At 42.0% G+C, this 14,023-nt stretch overlaps 1 protein-coding gene across 4 annotated transcripts in view; it reads left to right on the top strand.

Annotated features, from left to right (window-relative positions):
* TGFBR3 (transforming growth factor beta receptor 3) overlaps nt 1–14,023 on the top strand; it is a 116,995-nt gene that overhangs the window by 41,305 nt on the left and 61,667 nt on the right. For all 4 annotated transcript variants that reach the window (XM_061465514.1, XM_061465515.1, XM_061465512.1 and 1 more), the window contains one exon: nt 3,205–3,389. In XM_061465514.1, the coding sequence (XP_061321498.1) occupies nt 3,205–3,389 (185 nt within the window). The remainder of the gene's footprint in view (nt 1–3,204; nt 3,390–14,023) is intronic.

Below are 14,023 nucleotides of genomic sequence, written 5' to 3' on the forward strand. Positions count from 1 at the left end.
AGATCTGCAAATGCAGTAGGAAGTGCTGGAAATAAAATTACTTAATGTTTAATGAATAACTCAGGCAGCACTGGGGTGTGTGCAGTGTAAAAATAGGCGATTTTATGCATAAAGAAATAGATAAATGGAGAGAAGGTGGCTTGTGCCATAGACAGGCTGACCATCAGTGGACTTTGTGAGCTAGAGACAAGTTTTGCTTTCACTTGGAACTACCTCCAGGAGTGCAAGCGTATGCTGGGCATGGCACTACACCCCATATAGTGATTGGGCAAATGTGTGTATTTCAGTGCATTAAGATTGCTGTTTGGTACTGCCAGCAGCACGTTTAAGAGAAATAATGTTTATGAGAGTCTTGAGCTCCTAGGAATTGTATTATGGCTCTAGGACATAGCTACACAAGCACCTACATGAAACTTGGCAAAAATGCCTCATCTGGAGTAGCCCCTCTGTTACTTACCCCACCATCATTTCTTTTATGTAGGCAGCCTTGCCTACATATGTGGTCTGAATGCAGTGGAACAAGCCTTCAGTAGGTACTCTGATCTTCTGTTCTGATTTTGAGGACCAGCTGCTTATGAGGCTGTCCTGAAAGCAACTCTATCAAATGCAGGAACTCTGCAAAAACACTGGTTTCTTCTATAGAGCAGCTTAGAGCAGCTCTGTGCCCTGTTTGTTCAAAACAGAGCTGACAGAAGTGGCATGCCAGTGGGGTGATGGGGTTTCTGCAGGAGATCTGGCCCACTTCCAGCCGCTATGGAGTGCAGGCAGAGCGGGCATGCTTTGCTCTGCTCTTTGCTGTGTAGATAAGCTCAGCTGCACACAGTTATCCAGGATGTGAACTTCTGCTCCCTCTGGGAGTATTTCAGTCTTTCATGTCAAGCAGAACAGAGGGCCTTGCAAGAAGGGCTTGCTTAAGCACACTTGAGGTGCCAGCAAGGGAGTCGGTTACAGACAGCCTGAACGTACCAGTCACTGTTGTCTTCATGTGGATGAGTCCTCATAGGAATTGAGGGGAAAATCCAGATGTCTTCTAATGTGGCCCATTTGTACAGGATAAAGATCAGATGAAGGCTGGAGGGGAGGATTGGTAGATGTACTGCATGGAAATAGGTGCTCGCAATGGAATCCCCTCTGCAGAGAGGGAGTTAGTAGCTGTTCTCCTGAACCTTTCCTAAGTTGTTTTTGTCAACAACTCCATTTCTGTCGAGTTCTGAGTCTTGCACCTTGTTCTTCATGTGTGCTTTATGATAGAAGCATCTTAACTCCATTCTGGTCTGCAAGAAGGAATTCAAGGAACAAACACTCCTTGGTTCTCAATTTATTCCGCAGCCCAAGAAATGCTTGTGGAGTTCAGAAATACTTTTTGTGCAGCTTGTGTAACCTGGTCTGCTGCAGGACTTGCACACCAATGGTTAGGCTAATTGATTAGTATGTTCTCTGATCTACGCTTTTACATCAGGAAAACAAGGCCTCTCTGCTGGTTGTGTTACTGTTACAAATTCTAAATACTACTTCAACCATTACAAAGGGCAACTTTTTCATAGTTTGTGTTTTTAGTGGTTTGGTTTTGGTTTGGTTTTGAACTGAGTATCATTGCTTGGACTAGTCACACTTTGTATACACATTCTTGAGAAGGAATTAAACCCAAATGAACCTTAAATCCTCCAGGCTGGTGGTCAGTGCTACTACCAAGGTCCTTCTGTACCGAGTAGAAAGTTTATCCTGTTTCCCAAGCACAGGCATGCGTAATTCATGTCTTGAGCATTGTCTTTGACAAATATTCCTGTTCTGGGGGAGCTGGTGGGATACGTACTATGCACTGGTGGGTTTCAGGAATGGCCCCTTTGGCAGGACAAGGCACGCATGGCCCAAGCCACTGCGGAAATCTCCCTGTGCTCAGGGGCTTTGCTTTTTCCAGATGAAGTCTGGTTTAAGACGGACTCTGCCTTCTAAACAGCCAGCTGCTAGCTGTGTCGTGAGTGAACTGCCTTTATAATCAGTGCTAATATAATTAAACATATGTGTGCACATAAGTCAAAGGACCTCTGGGGCTGCAATAGCTGGATGTAGACTTCACAAAAGCAGATGGAGCTCTGCCATTTGATCAGCTGAGGATTTGCTTTCATTTTGAACTGGATTTGAAAGAAGCATTTTACTTCTATTGCAGATGCACGCTCTCCAAGGGGGGGGGGGAAGTCATGCTTCTAGCTTATATTTCTCTTTTATGCCTTGCAGCCTCTGAACTGACTGGTTGATGCGTGTCTCATCTGAGTGATTTTGGTGCAAATCAGGGGTTAAGTCAGTTGTGCTCCCCTGTGACCTTCTGAATCAAAAACATACAGTATCTGTTACTGTCAGGGGTGGGTTTGAGTCCTTTTGGAAAAGCAGGGCTGCTTTTCATAAATATTTGTCTTGCTTTAGTTTCCTGAGATATAGTTTAAATGTAAACTGCTCCCTATGTTTTAGCTTTTGTGCTATCTTGCTGTATCACATCGTGCTGTCTCACGTACTGTATAACTGTATGGCACTACATCATGCTGTGGTGATTATTTGAAAGGGCGTACACTCTGTTTTGGACTAGATATCTGTTATCAGTATAGATAATTGCTGTCAGACACAAAATAGACTCAGTAAACAAACATTTCATTTTTATCATGTGACAGATGCCTGCTGTTTTGTACAATCTATTTGAACAACATTCACTATAAATCAGCACTGCTTCAAAAGCAACAAATCCAACTCTCCCAAATCCTTCCTGATGTAATTATCTGTGTACTAGAGATTAACTTTTCATTGTTATATGTACATGATTGCATTTTTCAATGCTTGGAAATAACAATGTTTGACATAAACAAATAATTCACATCTAAGATGACCCAATTCCTCCTACCACTATAACCACTTTGGGGGTTTTTTTGGTTGGTTTTTGGTTTTTTTTTTCCTCTTTAATCCTTGATTTTTCTCCCTGGTAAAGACAGGACTACCTTCAATTTGGAATTCATACTTAAACTTTCAGAGAGAAATGAACCAACGAGTTAGTGTATTCAGTGAAAATAAATGTCTTCATTTTGTGGGCAACGAACTCAAAGTCTCTGCTTTTGTTCCTATGGGCTTCATGACCAAAAGAATGATGCTTATTTGACAGGTGTAATCTGTGTATAGCTCTTTTCTCCAAATGACGTGCCTCTGTGTCTTCCTCTGCAGGTCCTGTGCCTAGGAGCGAATGTGTCTTGTCGCCTGTTAACAATTCACACCCAGTCCATGCCTTGCTGGAGAGTTTCACGGTGTTGTCTGGCTGTGCAAGCCGAGGCACAACAGCCTTGCCACAAGAGGTGCACGTCCTCAATCTCAGAAATCCTGAGGAGGGCCTTGGCCATCATGAAAGAGAGGTAAAGGGGAAATTGCTTTTTGTCCTGATCCCTGGCTGCAAGTGTGTCTGCAAATGGGATTGTTCTACATTAATTTGCTGAATGAAGCTATTTCTGATCTGTGACCAGAAGGAAGCATGCACAGTGTGTGTGGATACTTTCCACCTATGCTTTGTGCGTCATGAGTAAACCACTTCTATACCCAGCCACTCTCTCCATCACCTTTCACAACCACGAAGTACACTTTAAAAAGGTGGCAGGGTGGGCAAAGGAAATAAGAAACAGATTTAGATCTACAAGAGGCCTTTGCAGAATTGGCTGCCTTCAAAAGCAGATCGTTTACCTAAATGTGTTGTAAATCAGCATGAATACCTTTGGATCCCTGCCAAGGCCACTATAAACAAATATTTAAGTTCAGATGCTTTTACCTCTGTAATACATCCTTAATGTTTCCCTGTGGGGGGACTGCCATACAGAAAGCAAGTGTTGCTGACTATGGAAGTACGTAAGTACAATCCAATTACTTATTTATGTACGTTGCACTCAGAGGGACGGGCAAGAACATCAGCTGCTCTGAAAGCAACAGCACAAGCAGAAAAGTTTTGATGTTAAGTGTGCAGTACTGTTGTTTACTCTCAAAACACATCAAAACAGAGTGCCGAAAAAACACTTTGTGGCATGACAGCTGAGCTTCTTAGTTCATGTTCTCATAGTATTACACACACAAATCCTTAATACTGTGTCCTGTGAGAGCAATGAGCATGTACGCAATTAGCAGAATTTGTAATGAGAGAACAAAGATGATGATCTTGCAGGCAAAAGCTTAGAAAAAGAGGGTCTATTATCTGTGCTGAAAGAACTTTTAAGTGGAGTCTTTTATATAAAGTGATTTAAATAAAGGCAGATACTCTTGGACATAATCAAAGTCTTTCCACTGGCTTCAATAGCAGCTTTGTTGAGTTTGTGGTGTGTTCAGCTCAATGTGTCTTGGATGCATCCATGAAACTTGAACTGTTGTGTTCACTTTCAGTGTATACACTGTCTGAAATGTCTGGTGTATGATGAAAAAGTTGTTTACTATTTTTTCAGTAGGCATTTCATGGGCTGCCCTCAATCAAAAATGTCAGGTCTTTCTCAGTTCATCTGTCACTAAATGAACAGAAAAGTACTTTGGGTTTTTTGTGGGGCTCCGAATGAGGAACAGAGATTTTTATATTTGTGTTGTTTGGGGGGGTTTGGTTTGGTTTGGTTTTAAAAGCCTTTCTTAGTTTGCCAGGCACTGGATTGTCGTGTGATGAGTACACTGTGAATGCCTGACAAAGTATAGGTACAATCAGTTCTTTGGGCATGAAAGCTAAAGCTGTATGTGATTCTGCTATGTATTTGTCATTGCCTCTTCCATCACTCAGAGACCTTTAAGTCCGTTAACGAGTCATAGACAAATTTAATATAGGAGGTGGTAGATCTCACAAGGTGATCACAAATTTTGTTGAAAACAGGCAGAAGAGTGCTCTCACTGTGAGAACATGGGATAGTGGGAACTGGTAACTTCTTAGTTACTAAAGGGTGCCTGAGGACGGGATGGAGCAGGCTACAGCTGGGGCTTGTGCCTCCCAAGAGACCAGAATGAGTCAGCTCAAAGAGCCCATTTGCATAATCCTAATTTTCGCTCTGGTTTGATGCTGTTGGCACTGCTTGTGTAACAGTGTGCACACAACGTGAGCAAGTCACATGTGCACAAGGCTGCAGGCTATGCCACTGCTGTCTGATCCTTGACAGAAAGACATGAGATTTAAATATTTGGCTTGCAATAAAAATAATTGCTGTCTAGCAGAAAGAGGCTGCTTGTGCCTCCTTTAGCACGCTTATGGTAAGAAAGCAGCTTGTCCCAAGCTGTCCTTTCCATGCGCTTCTTTGGTATACCAAAGCGTAGAGCACAGAACATGCTTAAGGATTTGTAGCCCCTTAAGCTCCTTCCCTCATCTCCCAGCCAGTTTCCAGTCACAGCCCCTCCTTGGAGATAGATGGCTGCTCTAAAAATGCACAGGAAGCTGGAGCAAGGCTTGCTGGCAACAGTGTCAAGCAAAAGAGCGTAAACAACTTGGAAAAATCAGATTTTACTTATAGGATCAGGGCCGGGAAACAAAGCAGACCAAATGTTATCTTTTCCGTTATTGTAGAAACCAGCTCCAAGTGGCCTTTTGTCTTAAAGTAGAATGTACCCATCACCTCAGTTACATTAGCTTGATTTACCAACTGAGGTATTTCCTGTTGCCTGCAAATGCTGATAGCAAAGGTAGAGATCTCTGTCATCCAGTATTTCCAGGATACTCCAGAATAAAACCAGTCTTTTTGTTTGACAGTGCCTTAGTTAGGTTTAGCAGCATCAAAAGCATGTTTAAAATAAATCATGCACTTGTTCAGAGGTTGGTTGAAGTTCTGATAATGTGGAATGCAAAATCTGAGAATCTTTAAGTGAAGGCTTTCTCTGGGGGAGGAGGTCAGTTTTTGTTTTGTTTTTAACCTGCCCTGTGCTAGATGCTGCTAAATTACACATTCCTTACTTGCTGGGAGGAGTGTAAACTTCCCCTAGCAAATTCCTTGGAGGGCTTATGCATTAAACGTACTTGTGCAGTTATCCTGGTTCTCATAAAAACATGTATGCATTAGTTTAACTCATTTTGACACTTGTGTAGAATATACAGACAAGTGCTGGCAAATTTAAGCATAGGAGGGGTGGCTGATGCAGAGGGGAGGGCATGGCAGGGGCATATTCCTCCTGTGATACATGCAGGGTTTCTGTAAAGATTGGTGAAGTTTGGGTGCTTTTTCTTACCTGTAAATGTGAATAAATAATAAAGGTGAACTGGAAATTTATGGGTTTATGAGTTCTGAAACTTTGCAAAACTAAATCAGTACTATATTGCTTTCATGTTAAGGCTGAAATCTGATCCTATCTGTGATCAAATGCTGTGACCGTATCTCTGATCTTCAAGGGATTTGTATTTTACTTCATTAATCCCTGTTGGGATGAAATCTCATTTGCAGAGACTGTGAAGGCACTTTCTTCAAGTAAGAACCCCAAAGTTCCAATCTTTTTCCAGTATTTCTTAGAAATGTCTTTTATCACAATTCATATTGACCATGCTTTATCATAGGAAATAGAATACGGGTGCATGTAATAGCCACAAGTGTTTATGTTGAACTTGGCATGAGGAATGCAAGCCTTTTCTGTTTGTTTTATTTGATCAAGTATTCCTGGGGAAGTGAGTGCATGTGTGCATTTCTGTACTCTGATCCGGGTCTCAGCTAAAAGTCAGCAACTACTGGACTCTACCCAAAGCTGAAGAGAAAGTTCCTGTATCTTCACTGTTTCAGTTTCCTTGGTTTTAGAATGGAGGTAGTTGCTTTCTCATGGAGCTGCGTGTTCCGTTATAAAAAAAGGTTATTGTTTGTGGAGGCACTTGGAAACTAGAGATTGCACCAGAAAAAATGCATCTAGAAAATAAAACTTATTTGAAGATGAAGTTATCAAGTCCTAAGTTAATGGAGGATTCTTGAATTTTACCAGTCAGTTGGATTTCCCTGAGCTGCTTCAGGCATGGAGCCACAATTGAAATAGCTAAAGGCGGAGTAGTGGCATATAAAATTAATCTCATGTGAATATTTAGGATTGAATACATATGAATACATGGAGACAGAGTTCCTGGAAATGGATTCACTATTGTTTTCATTGATATCCTCATCCTCAATAGCTTTTATGCCTGATACAGATGTTTAACACGTGTTACGTGAAATGAAGGCAGGAAAATCAAGGACTCATCTTTATTTCTATAATTTTGAGTAATGCCACTGAGGCTGCAGTAATTTGATAGATTTCCCCCATGGTTTAATCACTGTTACTTGGCAACAGTTTCAGAATAAAAAAATATTTTCCTTTGAGAGCAAACCTGCTATTAAAATGCCTGTTAGTTCCTGTGGAGCTGGCTAATGATAATAGCCAGGTACTTACTAGTAATGTATCTCAGATTCCTGAGCCTGACCCACTTCGAAGTCATAAAATGATGGGCAAACTTATGTAAGTCCAGTGTTTAACTACTTTTTGAAGAGATCCTCTACATTGTAAAAATGTGATGGGAAAAGACTCTGGAACAGTCACCTGATAATGTATTTCTACATCCTGGCCTTTGCAATGCATCCTGAATTCAAGATAATTCCTTTGTGTCACAGTGGTTATGTATTTTAGGACTATGAAGACATGGACAAGGAGGGTGATGACAACCTGGTTCATTTTGCCTATATTTTCACATATTTACTCTAGCTCCCAGTGTGTTCATTTAACTGTTCTCAGAAATTTAACACAAGAGCTTTACCCAAGGCTATGTCAGGGAAAAATGTTTTGTTTCATGCTCAGGCATCCAGAGATCTGGGGACAGCCTTGAGATTCAGCTGTGATAAAGGGGCCACTTATTGAGTGTGGTTTAAGCATGCTGACCTGCTGCACCAGGGCCATGGTTGGGGGGCCCTGGAGGTCATGTGTCTTCAGCAGGCAGGAAGGGGATCCAAGGTTTGTTATTTGACAGCTGGAGTTAGTGACGGGTTTGTTACCTAGTCACTGGTTTGATTCCATTTTGTTTATTTCTTCCTCTAAGAGTGCATTTGTTAAAGTAAGTTTCCATTTAGCATCCGTCAATGTCTGCTCTAGGCTGTTTCCTGAGACTTTAGGATCTCACACAGTAAAAATAAGTTCAGCTTCTTTTTCTCCTATGGCTTTTCAGTGCTAAGCTCTCCATGTCAGCTTGACCAGCTGCTCTAAAACTGACAAGACAGGCTGGTTTGATTTGTACTTTTGAAGCACCCTGCAGCTTGGTCTTAATAATCCAAATTAAAGTAATTGGATCATTATCCAATGCAATCCTAAACTTATAGCAAAATAAGAAGCTCAGGAACAAAGAGTTTGTTACTCCTGTGAGATCAAAACTTTGAGAAAGACCACAGACTTTACTGATGTTAATATTTGATTTGTGCACTGCCAGGTCACTTGGCTGTACAAATTTGATGTTTCTGGTGAGCTGAACAGAACATGTGGTGCAGAGTTAAGCTGGGAAGTAAAGGACATGTTGCTTGGTTTGCAAGGCTGCATTGTATCTGCCCTACGCTCATTTACTGTAGTGTAGTGGGAAGCCTGCGCTGCTGTTCATGGGTATATTTAGTACTTCTGGTTGGCCAAAAGGCCTTTGTTCTGAAGAAAAACAGTTGCCACTTTAGAAGAAGCTTTCAAAGATAATAAAAGCACCGTGCCTGTGCCTCTGCTGGGGTACAGACCAGATCTGAACATTGCATAGGAATGTTGCTGCTCTTGTGTCTCAACTTTCTAACCACGCTTGCTTGGCAGCAGTAATGGATATCTAGCTATGGCAGCAGACATACAAATGGCAGTGCAAGTATATGCAGGGCAAGTATATGCATAGTATATGCAGTGCAAGTATATGCAGTGCAAGTATATGCAGTGCAAGTATATGCAGTGCAAGTATATGCATAGGCGTGGCATGAACTACCTATAGTGAGATAGCTTGAGAGAAGAGTAGTGCAGGTGACTGTTCCTGCCTAGTCTGTCTGGGGGTGAAGGAGGATGGCAGTATTGGAGATGCTTAGTCTTTCTGTGGATGGGGAAGTCTGAGGTGAGACTTGTGATGAGAGGACCAGTAACTTGGTGGCAGATGATTTTGTTCAAAATGTGAGAAGGTAAACCCTGAAAAGACGACTACAATGTGGGAGAAGTTTGGTGGAAGTCTGGGCTGATCTCATCCGGCTTCATGGGTCAACCAGTAAGAGAGTGTCTTCCAGGAAAGGTGGCCTTTGTCACTTGGAGTGTGACATCTAGCTAGCCAGCCAGTTCCATACTGGAAGTTGACAAACTCCAGCGTAGTTTGGGAAACAACTTTTGCTATTTGGGAAGTTCTTGCCCCTTGCTTCCTGTGCCTGACTTTGCGGTTTTGCTCATACTGGCTTCCCCAGCTGTCAGGGTTTCAGTGGGGCTGTAGATCTTTCCTGTTCCTGCAGTACCAAGAGTGGTACTGCATGTTTTTGTAGGCCACTGTGGACATTTTAAGATACCATATCTGGGTCTGGGTGGCAGCATTCAGGTTTTCCAAAACACTGATTGGCTTCAACCTCTTATATGCAGGCCAGCTCTCCTATTACATGGAGCCCAGCAAGATCAACTTGATCACTTTCACCCTGTAACTGCTTGTTCCTTGGTGATCTGTGGCTCACAAAATCATGGAGAGGCATCCTTATCAGTCCAACTAGGATGTGCAGTGTGGCGGTGGAAAATCAGTTTGACTGCCTGCAAACCTCTGTGTCAAGCTTGAAGTTGACTGCTGCTTTTTATCACCATCTTCTTTCATGGTGTTCTGCATACCACTTGTAAGAGTGAGGGAAGGGGCCCACATCAGAAGACCGAGAATGGGAAGCCCAGGTGAATTACTACTTCCACCAGCGCTCTATGCCAGGGAGGTCTCAGAGTCAAGTTGAGACATACTCCAGGAATACCCTGTATTTGTTGCTTGGAAAGCAGTAGTCCTTCATCATATGCATCTCTTGATCCTGAGTATTTTCCAAAGCTCGCCCGCAGCCTGCGGTAGCTCTGCTGGCTCACCAGCGTGGTTTCACAGGCTGTTGTTACTCCCTTTCCCCACAGCCTTGTTCAAAAGCCCTTTTGAGGCTGCCTGGGTGCTGGACTGAATCAGAAGTGAAGCACATAGTAGATCTTAAAGCTCTAAATGATACTGACAGCGTGCTCCACAGAAATTGTAATCATTCAGTGTCTTTCTCAGGTGATGCAATTTTTACTGAAAGCAGCAGCTTGCATGCAGCTAATACGCTATATGGCACTGATGTCTTATAAAGGAACACTGAATTGCCATGTCTTTAAAAAACAAAGAAACCAATAGCCACCCAGCCTCTGTTTCTTAGAACCCTTACAACCCTCTTCCTCCTCTTCATTAGCACTTTGAAGCATCTGTGCTTGCATAAAATCCAGCCTTTTTTTAATGTGTTTTTTTTTCATCTTGTTTGCTCTGGACTGCAGTGTTTGTGGGATGTTTTTAGCCAGCTCTGGATTTGCTGGTCACTGGGATTTGGCAATCTTTTCAAGTCCTGCCCACCAGAACTGCCAGCGGAAGTCATGTGTCGGCCAGAGGAGTCTGTTTGTGCAGAGCCTGCTGTCCTGCAGGAGCATGGCTTGCTGCATGCTGCCCTTAAAGAGGCAGCAGTGACTTCTCGTGCCTTGGAAAGTCATGGTATTTTCCACGGTTAGAAAAGGGACTGTTTGCTGTGCGCAGGAAGTGAGACCTGTTCTCGGTTTCAGAGCTGCATGGAACAGTGACTGAAGCCATGCCAAGGCCCAGCACAGATAGCTAAAGGGTTCAAACAGAAGAATGTCAGAACGACTTCTCTGGTCTCTCATATTGTTCAGTTTTGCTGACTGCTATTTAAAATGACCTGCTGGACTCTTCTTTTCCTCTGCTTCAAGTGCCCAGTGGGTACTGTTATGCAGTTGTTGTACTGTAGAGGGAAAGGGGGCTACTGCTGCTGTATTTACTAGATGAACTCTTCCGCTGCTTGTGTGTGTAAGCACACTGCACATTACTCACATGTTCTCTTAGTGTGTTTTGATTTTTGTCCTAAACTGTGATTCACATTTGTGGTCTCCAGTCCCCTCCTCAGAGCTTCTCTCTGACATGCCCTGGAGTATTTATGAATTACTGCTTTGTCTATAGTTAATTTCCCCAAGAAAAGGTAATTAAGGAAGTGATGACATTTCAGGAGTCATGACAAACAGGAGTCTGTTTCTATCACAAACTTGATGGGCAGGTTCCAGTCTAGCTTTGGGCTCACAGAATTAGAATGGTTTGGCTTGGAGAGGACCTTAAGTTCCAACCCCCTGCTATACGTGAGAGAGGTGTTGGAGCACCACTTGTCATGAGTGGTTATCTTTATGTTGTTCTCTGGAGTGTCTGTTTGAACCAAAAGCTGTATTCAGTGAAGCTGTTCTCCTCCAACCTCCCAGCATTGAGGAAAACTTCCAATATAAATTGTGTAGAGCTGTGCCTGACCATCATGCTCCTCTTGTATCAGCTAAAAAAGTAAAACCTTACAGTGGCAAGATATAAGAGGCACAAATGGTTTAATTGTGGGTTGGTTTTTTTTTTTAATGTAGATTATGCTTTTGATAACACCATATACTCAAGTTTGTGTTTCTCTAAAAGAGCATCTTATTTCCCTTGCGACACATAAACAGAGTACTTCTGCAGGGGTAAAACTTGTTATTTAAAGAAGATGCGAAAGTAGCACCACCGTGAGGTACAAGCATCTGAAACTTAAATTGCTTGAAAAAGTTTGAAGGAATTACAGGTAATTTATAGCTGATAGTGCCTCTTTAACAAGTGCCATGGCAATTTAGAATACAGAAGTATTTTTCTTCTGGTTGGAGCTGATGCTGTATGTGATAAACATGACTCTGGCAATGTTTCTAGATGAGAAGTAATATTTGGTGATGAGCCAAATCTTATCAGTAAGGGAAAAGTATTAAAACATGTCACCTTTCTGGAGATAAAAGGCATTCTCTAACCCTGAAGGCTGGTTGAAGCCTGGCTTGCCCTTTTGTCATCACTCAAGGATGCAGAGTCTTCATTTCTTCTGCACAAACATGATCTGCTAGCGCATGCAAATACGTAAGTAAAGTTTTGAGGCCTGTTGGGAAATGTGACTCTGCATGACATTAGTTTTGCAGAGAAGCACAGTGCACTTGCTTTGCAGTATCCTTTCAGAATAGACCGTTGGAACGTTGCTTCTTTCCTCCATTAATTTGGTTTCAAGTGATACTTGCATTGAGGATGCTGAAAAATGCACCTGAAGCGACAGGGGAAAATACAACACACAAGCAGTCTGTTCTTACACTTAGGTGGAAAGCATGTCAGTATTTTCTTCAGTAAACCTGTTTTCAAGCAAGAATTTGCAACACAGTGCAGATAAGTGCACAGAGTGGCATCATTGTGTAAGCAAATACTTGCATGGCAGCCTCAGTTAATGTCTTCTGGCACATTTTGTCAGTTCTCATGGCTTTGATTCTGCAAGCATATACAATATATATATATAAGGCCTGATTAAATAGAAGATTTGGTTCGTTGGGGGTTTGGTGATTATGTTTTTTTTTCCTTTTTTTCTATGTAATCAATATCATAAATTCATTCTTTGAACTGTTCCCTGAATACTATTTTGTTTGTACAGGGAGTAGTAAAAGTTCTGATTGTTTTCTCAAGTTTCCAAATAGAAAAAACTTGGGAAGAATGAAGACCTGCTGCAGAGGAGTAAGAAGACAATGTGTTGGTTACAGTTACTTTGAATCTTCTAAAAGCAGTTTCCATTGTATTTAATTCCTAATACATTTGTGAGAGTCTGTATTGCACCAACTCCTACTCAGGCTGGTGTGTTACTGACAATAAAGTCAACAAAACTGTTCCCTAAATCTGGTGGTGCTGCCCAGTGTTTTAGTTTTTTATGACTCATGCACACACGCTGTTCTTTACTCTGGCTTGGGAAGCAAGACTTTGGTTTTACATGTCCAATAAAAACGTGAACTCCACATTTTACACATCCCAGTGTGACTGTGCCTCTCTAAAAGACACCTGTAGAATGACGTTTCTTTTTTCCACTGTTAGATCTATGTGTGATCTGGCTGAAAAACCTTACAGGAACAAATTGTTTTATATGTTTTTCAAATGGCATAACCCTTTGTCCTGCAGTCTTTCCATCATCTCATGTTTGTTTGTAATGTTTTTTGCTTTGTGAAGCCTCATTGTCTCAGCCTCTTCCCCTTCCCCACCTGCAGCTTTTGAAACGAGTGAGAAGTGTTCATCCTTTCAGGATTTACCCTGAGATTTGGATAATTCTGTATTCAGATTCCAGTTTTTCTGTGGTGTTCTTGTGACACCATGTGCTCTGTTACATCTGCATGTTGTTCTGCAGTTGAGGGAACTGTGAACTTGCTGTGTCTACTGGCAGAGATGAGATAGTGCTAATTCTGAGTCTCTGAACCCACAGTTACTATCATACTCTGATTAATGAGAGGTGTTGGGAGGCAAGATGTACCACCACGGTATCAACGCATTAATGCAGCTGTGTAATTTCTGGTTGGGTGGCTAGCACCTATCTAATCAACTGAAAAATACAGGTGGTGGAATCTTGTGGTTACCTGTGGCTACCTACAGGCTTTTCGCCTGTGTAGATTTGCTCAGAATGCCCCAAATGCATTTAAGGAAAGGGGTCCTGGAGCAGTTTGTCATCTGGCTTCTACCTGTCAGTTTAAGAAACGTTTGCTTTGGGGTAGAAGCTGCTCTTTAGTATGTACCTATATATCCCTCAATTTAGTGGTTAAATCCTTCCCTCCCCACCTTTGTTTTTTCAGGGTGTTGGGCACTATGTTACACAACTATCTGGTAATAGTACAGGGATGGGAGAAAGGAAAAGGAGTATAAAATTAAACTTACATTGCAGCCCAACTGATTGACCGAAGAAAAGCACAGATCTGCAATATATCTACACATAAGTGCAGAATTGTCTGGGAAAAAGTTGGCTTTTCACATGAGTCT

The sequence above is a fragment of the Pezoporus flaviventris genome, unplaced genomic scaffold (genome assembly GCF_033815535.1).
Source record: "Pezoporus flaviventris isolate CSIRO_AGI_PZ_B2104156 unplaced genomic scaffold, CSIRO_AGI_Pfla_v1 ptg000040l, whole genome shotgun sequence".
NCBI classification, from domain to species: Eukaryota; Metazoa; Chordata; class Aves; order Psittaciformes; family Psittacidae; genus Pezoporus; species Pezoporus flaviventris.